The following is a 12,986-nucleotide window of genomic DNA, read 5'->3' as shown; positions in this document are numbered from 1 at the left end:
CACCTCCCTTCAAAAGGTGGAGGTGCATATTCATATTGTGTGAAGCCAGATTCGCTATCTCGGTACAGACCTCATATTGATATCTTGTTATGATATTGATATATTTGGTATAAAATTAGTTTGGTGTATTGACATTCGATCCGTTTCTAATGCCGTGCATCGGTACTAACTGATTTGTTAGGAGATTTATAGGGAAACAAATGCTCGACTGTTTGGGCTGTGTGCGCTCAACCGCCCAGAAGATACTTCAAAATTTTCATGGCTGGGCGCACCCTTGCCTCTCCTTTTTCTCCTCCTTGTGTTCTGTCTTCATATTTGTCTCAATCATAGGAAGGGGGCAGCATCTTGTTAACTCCTATTTCAATCATAGACAGAGTTACCAATCTCCAAATCCGAGCCCGGAATAAAGCCTGAGTGCATAATAATTTTCTATACGCGTATGTATAGGTGTCTGCTCCCAAATCCCATCTCAGCTACCTGTTAGCGAGCATGGATCAAAATATTTCCATTTAAAACCTATGAGTTTATTGACATGAAATCTGTGCCAAAATGATCATAAATCATAGCCACACACGCTGGCTGCAACTCTGAGCCAAAATCGACTGGTCGGACACGGCCAGCGTCAGGCTGCAGTTCATCAACACATCCACATGGTGTTTGATGATCAGAAAAATCTTCGCTCTGCCACCGACTTTGGTCGACGTGGTCACGTCCAGCTTCCCCCCCAGCAGATCGCCGATCAGATGGGGATCGGCGAGAAGCTGGCCGGCCATCACGTCCACCGTCACGTTGAGCCTGAAAGTCTTGTGGGCCCCGGCCGTCCCGGGAGGTCCGTACGCCACCCCTATCTCCCGCGTCCGGTAGTAGAGGGTGGTGGTGCTCTCCCCGAAGCGGAAGAAGACGGCGTTCGGGTTCTCCACCGAGATGTCGGCGACCATCGTCAGGTTGATCGAGAGGAAGGAGCGGAGGTTGATGTTGAGGTTCTTGATGGAGACGGAGTTCATGGTCATGACCGGCTCCTTGACCTTGTAGACGGTGAGGGCGATGATGACGAGGACGACGGCGATGACGACGACGAGGGCGGTGCATGAGCCGCAGCAGATGAGGCAGCGGCGACGGCGGCGGTGGGAGGAGGGAGGAGTCGGGGTGGTGGTAGAGGTGTCCTTCTTGTCGCTGGTGGGGCGGTCGGCTGCGGCGGCGGCTGTGGCGAGGGGGGTGCCGTGCTCGCTTTCGGCGGACATGGCGGCGGCGACTGGGGATGGCAGTGGGGACTCGAATATTTGGTGGGGGATATGGGAAAGGGATTGAGGGGGTGCATTACTACAAGTGGTGATTCGGTTTGTGTTCTCTCTCTTCTAGTTTTTTGTTTTTGTTTTTTTTTTTTTTTTTTGCCTTTCTTAAAGCAGGTTTAATTATGGGCAGCTGGACTGGCATTCGGAGTTATCATATTGCCTAAAATATCTTATTAACAATAAATGATTGCATGGCCCGTAGAAACTATAAAATATGACCTAATTCATCAATCCGATCGTATCAGCAGTCTAATTTATTTATCTCATTAAATATTTAAATTAGATCGGATCCGATAATATACTATTTAAATGAATCTATTTTAATGGGCTAATGGCCAAATCCTGTCATGAATTTGCAATTAAAATCACTTGCTTATCCCAATCGGAATCGATGCCCATCTCAATAGCCACTATTGATGATGGCTTTTTCTAGATTCCTATAATCCCACCCACCATAATACCCAATTGTTGGTGTAAAAATCCGCTTGCGTCGGAGAAGCTGGAGTCGAAGGAGTCGCGGTCACCGTCGGGACCTGCAAAAGAAATCTAAACCGGAGATGGGGTTGCTCCGGCAAGACCCTCCGACGCTCAAGTCAGTTCTCTGCCTCAACAAGAATGGAGTGCTCGAACAAAAATTTTAGCAGAGTTTTGGGATAGAAAATAGAGCTTAGAGAATAACGTATCTGGGGCCCCCTTTTATAGGCGAAGGGGGCAGTAGACTGATAGCGATATCCGTAACCGTCTGGCAGTGGGCTGTCCAGAATCAGGCAGAATTTATTGCGAAGAGTAGTGGAGTGGGATCGTGGCCACCGCCGGGACGTGCCACGTGGAGTCTGTTGCGAGTAGTGGAACGGCGTCCGTTGTCGTGACTTGTCAAGAGGTGGGAGGAATCGCGCGGTATCCGTCGCAGGGAGTGGAGCAGAATCGTGGTCATTATGGCGATCTGCCAGGGAGTGATGGAGCCGCATGGAATCCGTTGCAGGAGGTGGAGCAGTGTCGTGGCCGTTACTGCGGCCTGCCAGGGAGTGATTGAGCCGCGCGGAATCCGTCGCAGGAGGTGGAGCAGTGTTGTGGCCGTTACTGCGGCCTACCAGTGGGCCCAGGCCTGTCGGTCGAAGTTCGGCTGGAGTGTCTGGCGGAGAGAGGTGGCTGGCCACCCGTCTGAGAGAAGCTCGGAGTCCGGCTCCCGTAGGAGTCCGGACGAAGTCTTCTTTCAGTCGGAGTTGGAGACGAGACCCGGTTCCCGTAGGAGTCCGGGCAAAGTCTACCTGCAGTTGGAGTTGGGGTGAAGTCCGGCTCCCGTAGGAGTCCGGACGAAGTCTACCTGCAATCAGAGTCGCGGGCAGAGTCCGGCTCCCGTAGGAGTCCTGGCGAAGTCTGCAGGTGGAGTCGTGGGCGAAGTCCGGCTCCCGTAGGAGCCCAGATGGAGTCTGCAGGTGAAGTCGTGGGTGGAGTCCGGCTCCCGTAGGAGTCCGGGCGGAGTCTGCAGGTGAAGTCGTGGGCAGAGTCCGGCTCCTGTAGGAGTCCGGACGGAGTTTACCTGCAGCTGGAGTCATGGGCGGAGTCCGGCTCCCGTAGGAGTCCGGACGAAGTCTACCTGCAATTAAAGTCAGGGGCGAAGTCCGGCTCCCGTAGGAGTCCGGACGGAGTTTACCTGCAGCTGGAGTCGTGGGAGGAGTCCGGCTCCCGTAGGAGTCCGAACGAAGTCTGCAGGTGAAGTCGTGGGTGGAGTCCGGCTCCCGTAGGAGTCCGGACGGAGTCTGCAGGTGAAGTCGTGGGCGGAGTCCGGCTCCCGTAGGATTCCGGACGGAGTTTACCTGCAGCTGGAGTCGTGGGCGGAGTCCGGCTCCCGTAAGAGTCCGGACGAAGTCTACCTGCAATTAAAGTTAGGGGCGAAGTCCGGCTCCCGTAGGAGTCCGGACGGAGTTTACCTGCAGCTGGAGTCGTGGGCGGAGTCCGGCTCCCATAGGAGTCCGGATGAAGTCTGCAGGTGAAGTCGTGGGCGGAGTCCGGCTCCCATAGGAGTTCGGGCGAAGTCTACCTGCAATTAGAGTTGGGGGTGAAGTTCGGCTCCCGTAGGAGTCCGGACGAAGTTTACCAACAATCAAAGTCGGGGACGAGGCCTGGCTTCTGTAGGAGCCCAGGCGGAGTCTGCAGGTGAAGTTGTGGGCGGAGTCCGGCTCCCGTAGGAGTCCGGACGGAGTCTGCAGGTGAAGTCATGGGCGGAGTCCGGCTCCCGTAGGAGTCCGGGCGAAGTCTACCTGCAATTAAAGTCAGGGGCGAAGTCCGGCTCCCGTAGGAGTCCGGACGAAGTCTGCAGGTGAAGTCGTGGGTGGAGTCCGGCTCCCGTAGGAGTCCGGGCGGAGTCTGTAGGTGAAGTCATGGGCGGAGTCTGGCTCCCGTAGGAGTCCGGGCGAAGTCTACCTGCAATTAAAGTCAGGGGCGAAGTCTGGCTCCCGTAGGAGTCCGGACGGAGTTTACCTGCAGCTGGAGTCGTGGGCGAAGTCTGGCTCTCGTAGGAGTCCGGACGAAGTCTACCTGCAATTAAAGTTAGGGGCGAAGTCCGACTCCCGTAGGAGTCCGGACGGAGTTTACCTGCAGCTAGAGTCGTGGCGGAGTCCGGCTCCCGTGGGAGTCCGGGCGAAGTCTACCTGCAATTAAAGTCAGGGGCAAAGTCCGGCTCCCGTAGGAATCCGGACGGAGTTTACCTGCAGCTAGAGTCGTGGGTGGAGTCCGACTCCCGTAGGAGTCCGGACGAAGTCTGCAGGTGAAGTTGTGGACGAGGTTCGGCTCCCGTAGGAGTCCGGACAAAGTCTGCCTGCAATTGGAGTCGGGGGCGAGGTCCGGCTCCCGTAGGAGTCCGGACAAAGTCTGCCTGCAATTGGAGTCGGGGGTGAGGTTCGGCTCCCGTAGAGTCCGGACGTCGCGAAGAATCCGGTCGACGCTGGCGGGGTCCTGCCCGTCGGCAAAACTTGAGAGTGTGGCGGAGGCTCGGCCACCTGGGAGGTTTGAAGAGACGTTGCCGGAGGTCGAAAGTCAGTTGGATCCCCGAAGGGTCACTCCCGTCATGAACTTCGGCTGGGGGATATTTTATACCCAACACTAGTCCCCCTACTTTCGAGTTCGAATTTCGAATGAAGGAAGTACAGAGAAATTTTTGCAGCCGAAGTTATCCCCTTGAATCCTGTGCACGATCGCCCCTAGATATTTTGGCATTAAATGCGCGCGTACTGGAGTCTTTTCGAATCGGGGCAATTCGAAGGGACCTTTCAAAATTTTTGCTGGTACGTTGTCCTAGGTACGACGTAGTAATGGCTCCGTCAGCTGTCAGCCGCTTTTAGCCGCCTGTCGTGGCGAGTGGGACACGCATCGAGCGCGGGTCGGCCTAGGGAGATTCACGATCATTATGGCGCCGGATCCCAGGGTCTGTTTAAACCCGCCCTTCCGCCTGAAAGTTCTATCGATATCCGCCCTTTCTTCGAGAGCCCTGACCCTCCTTGGCGTCTTCTTTGGCCCTAGGCGTCCTTCGAGTCATCCCTATCCTCGCCCCTCTGCATCCTTCAGAGCGATCTAGGTTAGTCCCGGAACCTTCGTTTCTCTTCTTGCCATTTAGGGGCCTTTTCTCCTCTATTTTCTTTTGTCGCATTCCTCTGATTTGGTCTCCCGTAACCCATCGTCCCTTGTCCCGCCTGATTTCTCCGGGATCTTTAGGATCTTCGTTTGAAATCATTCGAAATATCTTCCGGCACCTCCGCCTCTAGCGATTCCGGGAGTTCTTCCGCCTCAGCCCCCCAGGACCCCCATTCTGTAGACGAACCCACATCTGGGGCTGGGCTTCGTCCGATTTTTGCATCGGGTGCCATTCCCTGCTCTCTGATTCCGAATGAACTCCTACTAATAAGGGTTCAGTATGGAGTTCCTCCGGAGTACGACCTGGAGCTTCCTGGCCCCTCCGACCGGGCTAGCACTCCCCTACCCGATCGTTTCTGCCTGTATCAGGAGGCGTTCCGCGCCGGACTCCGGCTTTCACTTCCGCCCTTTGTCGTCGCCCTTTTCCGCTTCTTAGATATCTCTTTAGCTTCAGTTGCACCGCATTCCTTTAGGTTTTTGATAGGGTTCCTTTTCCTTTGCCACGTAGTCGAAGTTCAGCCATCCCTTTCTTTGTTTAGGCATTTTTACACCTTCAAGCGTCACCCTTCGACGAAGGACTGGTGGTATTTCTCTCCCCAATTTGGCAAGAAGGGGTTGCTGAAAGGTGCTCCCTCTTCAATCCACAACTGGAAAGGGAAATACCTCTTCGTCCACTGCCCGACCTTGAGGCTGGGCCTGCCCCCTTAGGGCTCTTTGAGGGACTCTGTCTGCCGGGCTCCCAGCCTGGGAAAGACGACCTTCAGGCCACCCGGAAGCTTCTTGACTATTCCGCTCCTTCCCTTCTCAATCTTCTGAAGGAGCAATTTTTGTTCAACATCGGCCTGAGCCCCCAGGATCCTGCGAGTATTCCATCTTTTCTTTCCTCTTCTTTTCTTCCGTCCTTCTTCTTTCTCTTCTTCTTCTTCTTCTTTTTTTTGCGTGTCACTTCTTCCTTTTTTACCCCATTACTGATTTTCGATTTTTTTTTTCAGGAATGGACGCCGAAGCGGCACGGATGCTCGCCAGGGGCCTCAAGGCCCATAAAAGAAAAGGTGCCGCGGTCTCCGGATCAGCAAAGAAGGCCAGAGTGGAGGAGACGAGCTCGACCGCGCCTGTCCAGGCAGCTCCCGCAGTCGACGTTCCTTCGGACTCCGAGCCACCGGACCCCCGGGCCTCTTCAAGGAGTCCGCCGACTGGGGCTCCCATTTTGGGGGTCCATTCCACAGAGGCGCCCGAAGTCGAGAGGGGGAGGAGAAGGAAGTTGGTGGCCCGCAGGGTGAGTAGCCGCCGAGCCACCGTTGAAGAGTCCCTTAGTTCCGAAAAAGAGCTGGAGAATCCCTTCAATGACAGGGACTTGATCAAGCGATTGATCGACGGCTGCATTCTGCCTGAAGTCATCGAGAGGATTGACCGCGCCGATCCTGAACAGAGGGTTTGGGACTCCCTAGGGTCCTTTCTCGAGGTAAACAAATCTTCATTTAATTGGCCTTTCGACCCTTGTTCTGATCTCCTAGCCGCCGTTGCAGATTGGGCACCAGCTCCTTGCCAACATCGAGGCGACGAATCGAGCGAGGAGGGATGCCATCTAGGCGGAGGAGCGTCGCCAGGCCGAAGTCACTCACCTCAAAGAAAAGGCCGCCGAAGTAGTTACCCTCCAAGAGGCCCGGGAGAAAGAAATGCAGGCCCGGGTGGAAGAGAAGCAGACCTCGAAGGAGACGGTGAGAAAGGCAGAAGCCGAGGTCGCCAATTTGGCGGAGCAGATTTCAGTCCTGGTCTCGGAGGCCAGGGTTCTTGCGATTGAGGAGTTCAAGGCCTCCACGGAGATGAGGGACCTGAACATCCGATTCGGCCAAGAAGCATTCATCAAGGGGTTCGAGCTCTGCCAGGAGAAGGTGGCCAGAAAATTTTTTGAGCTCGATCTCAGCTTCTTGGGCGAGGAGTCTGAAGATGAGGCCGGTCCCTCTCCTGCTGCTACTACCGCCGCAACCCCCTTTCCAGGGACACCGAGCTCCCCAACTCCTACAGCAAAGGTCTGAGACCTCCGACCTTGTATTTTTTTTTTACTGTAATTTTTTCCTTTCCTTTTTGTCTTTGAGAAACATTCAATCAATAAAGTTGAATTTCTCATCGTAGATGGCTTCTCCTTTCTTCCTTCCTCCTTTTTATTTTTCTTTCTGCAATGAGATACGCCTTGACGCTTTTGTCTTCCGATGGCAGTGTCCTGCCGAAGTGCTTTCCCTGCCCCAGGGGATTCCGCTGAAGTCCACGATCCAGCGGCTGAAGAAGAAAGTTCTTCATTTGACAAAAAGGTCGAAGAAGATGGAAGGCGAGCTTCGCAGGTTGAGGGAGGGTCATTCTGAAGCCACCGCGGAGGCCACCCACTTTCAGAATCTCCACGTGAAGGGGATCATGGAGTACAGTCAGAGGAAGGCGAATTTTGAGAAGGAGCTTGAAGAATACAAGAAGTGCGCCAGCGATCAGATTTGGGCTCAAACTGCCAAGATCAGTTCTCTCAGAGCGGAGCTGTCGACTGTCCGGGAGAAGATTGGCCAGCTGGAAGGAAGTTTATCCCGACTTTTGATTCAGGTCGACAGCGACCGGGAGTGGTCGAAGAAGGTCTCCGACCTCCAGCAACAGCTCTAGGATGCCGAGGCGAGCTATGATGCGTACCGGGCCGGCTGGCGCAAGCAGGTGGACGAATACAAGGGGAGGTTCAGAATGGCGACCGACGAGGTTGTCCGCCTTCGAAGGCAGCTAGCTGAGGGGGCTCAATCCGCTTTCGCTCGGGATTCTGACGAACTCCAATCCCTGAGAAGGATCGCAGAAGAACTATCCGTCGCTCTTGGGGAGGGGAAGGCCGAGCTGCAGCAGTTGAAGATCCAGCTGGTGTGTGAGCAGCAGGCCGTCAAGGACGTGGAGGCAGAATTCGAGGTCCTGAGAAAGAGGCATCGAGAGGCGGAGAACGAAAGTCAGCGACTCCGTCGGGCGCTCCAGGACATACTGCTGAAAAAGAGAGAGCTAGAAGAAGAAGTTGAAAATCTGAGGCAGTCCTTGATAAGGAGCGAAGCAGATAATTCGAGGTCGGAAGGAGCAGAGCTTTCCTAGGGCTCTTTTTGGCCTTCCATCTTTCCATGCATACATTTTCTCTTTTGTTGTTTTATTTTGTTCTTGTGGTTTTGCTTTTCTTCCTTTAGCCTTGTGGGCTTCGTGGTGTATATTTCGCAAATGAAATGAAAAGAGAATTTTGTGTTACCTCATCCACGTATTGTATTAAATTATCGCCAGCCGAACTTCTTTTGTCCTTTGACTTGTCCGACGTTGACATCGTTTGGAGGTGCCCAGTCGTCGCCACGCTGATTTGCTTTTCTTGTCGTCTATGGCCGTAGGCTCGAGCTCGATGGTCCGAACTCCGCATTACCTCAAAGGGGTCATTATTTTCTTGATCTGTGTCGAGAGCCTTCTTAGAGGCCGGGGATGTTTGGTAGAGACTTCCTGTCTTTGTTGAGAGAGGCTCCCTAGGTCTTTGGTATGGTTTATTTTTCATCTGTAGCCGATGTAATTCGTCGCTTTCCTTTTTAACTTTCCTACTCTTTTCCGAGCGAGGGTCCTCCCCTTGCTTTTTGTGGGATCGCATAGAAGTGCAGAGGTGTCATTGAGGGGACTTTTTCCTTTATCCAATTTTGTTGGACGGCCGAGTTTTTGTCATCGTCGGGAAGAGGTTCTCCTTCTGTTCTTGACGTAGTCGATCTCAGCTCAGGTTAGGACGAGGTTCTCATCCTGTTCCCAACGGGGCTGTGGGGGCACATAAGGGTCGTTGCAAGGGCCTCTCCCCCCATCTGATCTAAAAGAATCGGGCCTTCGACTTTGCTCATGTTAGGGCGAGGTTCTCCTCCTGTCCCTAACATGGCTGTGGGGGCACATGTGGACGCTGTTCGGCCTCTCTCCCATCCGGTCTAAGAGGAATCGGACCTTCGACTTTGCTCATGTTAGGGCGGGTTCTCCTCCTGTCTCTAACATGGCTGTGGGGGCACATTAGGGCGTTGTAGGGCCTCTCCCCCCATCCGGTCTAAAAGAACCGGGCCTTTGACTTTGCTCATGTTAGGGCGAGGTTCTCCTCCTGTCCCTAACATGGCTGTGGGGGCGCATAAGGGCGTTGTAGGGCCTCTCCCCCCATCCGGTCTAAAAGAATCGGGCCTTTGACTTTACATAAATTAGGACGAGGTTCTCCTCCTATCCCTAACGTGGCCCTGGGGGCACTCGAGGGCCGTTATATGGGCCTCTCCCCCGATCCGATCTTAAAATAATCAGACTTTCATTTTGCTCATGTTAGGACGAGGTTCTCCTCCTGTTCCTAACAAGACCATGGGGTACTTAAGGGCCGTTATATGGGCCTCTCCCCCGATCCGATCTTAAATTAATCGGACTTTCATTTTGCTCATGTTAGGACGAGGTTCTCCTCCTGTTCCTAACATGACCATGGGGACACCTATGGACCGTTATATGGGCCCCTCCCCCGATCCGATCTTAAAATAATCGGACTTTCATTTTGCTCATGTTAGGACGAGGTTCTCCTTCTGTTCCTAACATGACCTTGTTTTGATTGTTTGAAGGGGTTATCCCCAATCGTAACAAGTCCGTACCAAAAGGGAAAGACATGCAAAGTCGAAAGGAATTTTGATTCAAAGCAAAGTCGTTAGTAATACATTTACAGGTTTTTCAAGTCCCATGGTCGTGGAGGGTCTGCTCCTCCTTGAGGTCCTCCGGTGACGGAGTTGATGGTCCCGATTGGAGGCCGATCTCCGGGCTGCTCCTCCCTCCTTGGCGGTTCAGGTTGCGGCAGGGCCCTTGGCCGATCCTCTCTACCTTCAGGTCGGCGTCGAATGAACCTATCGAGCCGACCCCGTCTGATAAGCTCCTCGATCTCGTTCCGGAGCTGAATGCACTCCTCTGTATCTTGTCCGTGGTCACGATGGTAGAGGTCGAACTTGTTAAAATTGCCTTCCCAGGGTGTGTGCGCATCCTTTCCGGCCTTGGCAGCTGCTCCCTGACCTCCATCAGCACTTGAGTTTTCGAGGCATTGAGGGGGGCATAGTTGCGGAATCTTCCCAGTGGAGAACCCCGCCGAACTCCGCGGTCCGAACTTCTCTGCCTACGTACCCAGGGAGGAGTATGGACACGCTTGTGCCCGGGAGGAGTTCGAGAATGTGGCAGAGCTTCTCTCGGCCCTTTTTCGACTGCGGGCTTGCTCGAGTCTCCCGCCTACCGTTCTCTCGCAGTCTCCTCATCTTTCATTTTGAAGGCTTCTTCCGCTCGGACGTACCTTTTGGCCTGAGAGAATAGATCAGCAAAATCCCTGAGGTACTTCTTCTCCAGGGAGAACAAAAGGTCATTCTTCTGAAGGCCGCCCTTCAGAGCGGCCATTGCTACCGACTGGTCCAAGTTTCAGACCTCCAGCGCGGCAACATTGAAACGGTTGATGTAGGCTTGAATGGACTCCCCCTCCCTCTGCTTGATATTGATGAGGGACTCCGAACCCTTTCGGGGGCGCCGGCTGCGACAAAATGGGCCACAAATTGGTGGCTCATCTGATCGAAGGAAAAGATGGTACCCGGCTTCAGTGCCGAGTACCAATTTCTCGCCGCTCCCTTCAAGGTGGATGGGAAGGCTCGGTATAGAATGGCGTCGGGTGCGCCATGAAGCAGCATCATCATCCGGAAGGCTTCCAGATGATCAACCGGGTCCGAAGTCCCGTCGTAGCTTTCAAACTGGGGGAGTTTGAAGTTTGGTGGGATCTGTTCCTGCATGATCATTTGAGAAAAGGGAGGGTCAGTACAAATATCCTCACCATAAGCGGAGAGAGCGTGGCGGAGTTCTTTGATCCGTCGATTCATCTCCTGGAGCCTCCGGTCCAGAAAATTCTCGCGACTACGGGTCTCGAGGGTCCTCTGGCAGAATGGGGGTAGAGATCTTCCAGGGGTGGAGTCGTGGTCGGATTGGGGGCTTTCCACCCTTGGATTCGTCTTTTCGGGAAAGACTGGACGGCTGGCCCAAGTGGCCCGTCCCACCGCCGAATTTTGGAGTTCTGGCGACGCTCTTTCCGGCCGCACCGATGCCTGCGGCTGCTGCTACTGTTGTATGGCCTGCACAGCTTCAGTGAGGCCTCTGACCTGCTGCGCCAGTAGATCGAATTGCTCCGTACCAATCGCCGTTGCCGGAGGAGGAGGTAGAGGCTGGGAGATTGGAGGTGAGGCCGGAGCCTGAGATCTGACCGCGGAGGTCGTGGATCGTCGTGTGGATGCTTTGCAGAGAGGCATCGGGCGAAGATCAAGTGGGGGAAGGAAGAGTGGATGTCGGAGAAGATGATCAGAGGCAGTCCCGTTGAGTGCTCCTTTAAGAACAAGGATACTGTGAAGACACAGCCCTTCCTCTAGCGCCAATCCTGTTGGTGCAAAAATTCGCTTGCGTCGGAGAAGCTGGAGTCGAGGGAGTCGCGGTCGTCGCCGGGACCTGCAAAAGAAGTCTAAACCGAAGGTGGGGTTGCTCCGGCAAGACCCTCCGACGCTCAAGTCAGTTCTCTGCCTCAATAAGAATGGAGTGCTCGAACAAAAATTTTAGCAGAGTTTTGGGATAGAAAATAGAGCTTAGAGAATAACGTATCTGGGGCCCCCTTTTATAGGCGAAGGGGGCAGTAGACTGACAGCGATATCCGTAACCGTCTGGCAGTGGGCTGCCCAGAGTCAGGCGGAATTTATTGCGAAGAGTAGTGGAGTGGGATAGTGGCCACCGCCGGGACGTGCCACGTGGAGTCTGTTGCGAGTAGTGGAACGGCGTCTGTTGTCGCGACTTGCCAGGAGGTGGGAGGAATCGCGCGATATCCGTCGCAGGGAGTGGAGCAAAATCGTGGTCATTATGGCGATCTGCCAGGGAGTGATGGAGCCGTATGGAATCCATTGCAGGAGGTGGAGCAGTGTCGTGGCCGTTACTGCGGCCTGCCAGGGAGTGATGGAGTCGCGCGAAATCCGTCGCAAGAGGTGGAGAGTGTCGTGGCTGTTACTGCGGCCTACCAGTGGGCCCAGGCCTGTCGACCGAAGTTCGACTGGAGTGTCTGGCGGAGAGAGGTGGCTGGCCACCCATCTGAGAGGAGCTCAGAGTCCGGCTCCCGTAGGAGTCCGGACGAAGTCTTCTTTCAGTCAGAGTTGGGGACGAGATCCGGTTCCCGTAGGAGTCTGGGCAAAGTCTACCTGCAGTTGGAGTTGGGGGTGAAGTCCGGCTCCCGTAGGAGTCCGGACAAAGTCTACCTGCAATCGGAGTCGCGGGCGGAGTCCGGCTCCCGTAGGAGTCTGGGCGAAGTCTACAGGTGGAGTCGTGGGTGAAGTCCGGCTCCCGTAGGAGCCCGGGCGGAGTCTGCAGGTGAAGTCGTGGGTGGAGTCCGGCTCCCGTAGGAGTCCGGGCGGAGTCTGTAGGTGAAGTCGTGGGCGGAGTCCGGCTCCCGTAGGAGTCCGGACGGAGTTTACCTGCAGCTGGAGTCGTGGGCGGAGTCTGGCTCCCGTAGGAGTCCGGACGAAGTCTACCTGCAATTAAAGTCAGGGGCGAAGTCCGACTCCCGTAGGAGTCCGGACGGAGTTTACCTGCAGCTGGAGTCGTGGGCGGAGTCCGGCTCCCGTAGGAATCCGGACGAAGTCTGTAGGTGAAGTCGTGGGTGGAGTCCGGCTCCCGTAGGAGTCCGGACGGAGTCTGCAGCTGAAGTCGTGGGCGGAGTCCGGCTCCCGTAGGAGTTCGGACGGAGTTTACCTGCAGCTGGAGTCGTGGGCGGAGTCCGGCTCCCGTAGGAGTCCGGACGAAGTCTACCTGCAATTAAAGTCAGGGGCGAGGTCCGGCTCCCGTAGGAGTCCGGACGAAGTCTGCAGGTGAAGTCGTGGGCGGAGTCCGGCTCCCGTAGGAGTCCAGACGAAGTCTATCTGCAATTAGAGTTGGAGGTGAAGTCCGGCTACCGTAAGAGTCCGGTCGAAGTTTACCAACAGTCAAAGTCGGGGACGAGGCCCGGCTCCCGTAGGAGCCTGGGCG

The 12,986-nt window shown here is 54.9% G+C and overlaps 1 protein-coding gene across 1 annotated transcript; it reads right to left on the bottom strand.

Annotated features, from left to right (window-relative positions):
* Nucleotides 1-502: 502 nt before the first annotated feature.
* On the bottom strand, nt 503-1,383 carry LOC105040781 (uncharacterized). The gene has a single exon (XM_010917466.4). It carries the CDS (start codon nt 1,239-1,241, stop codon nt 561-563), a length of 681 nt encoding a protein of 226 aa, XP_010915768.1. The 5' UTR covers nt 1,242-1,383; the 3' UTR covers nt 503-560.
* Nucleotides 1,384-12,986: the final 11,603 nt, after the last annotated feature.

This window comes from Elaeis guineensis, chromosome 3, assembly GCF_000442705.2.
Source record: "Elaeis guineensis isolate ETL-2024a chromosome 3, EG11, whole genome shotgun sequence".
Classification (NCBI taxonomy): Eukaryota; Viridiplantae; Streptophyta; class Magnoliopsida; order Arecales; family Arecaceae; genus Elaeis; species Elaeis guineensis.
This window is presented reverse-complemented; position numbering and strand designations above follow the sequence as displayed.

Bases quoted from the DNA above. Each gene is read 5' to 3' on its own strand.
- LOC105040781 (XM_010917466.4), bottom strand. From the start codon at position 1,241: ATGTCCGCCGAAAGCGAGCACGGCACCCCCCTCGCCACAGCCGCCGCC.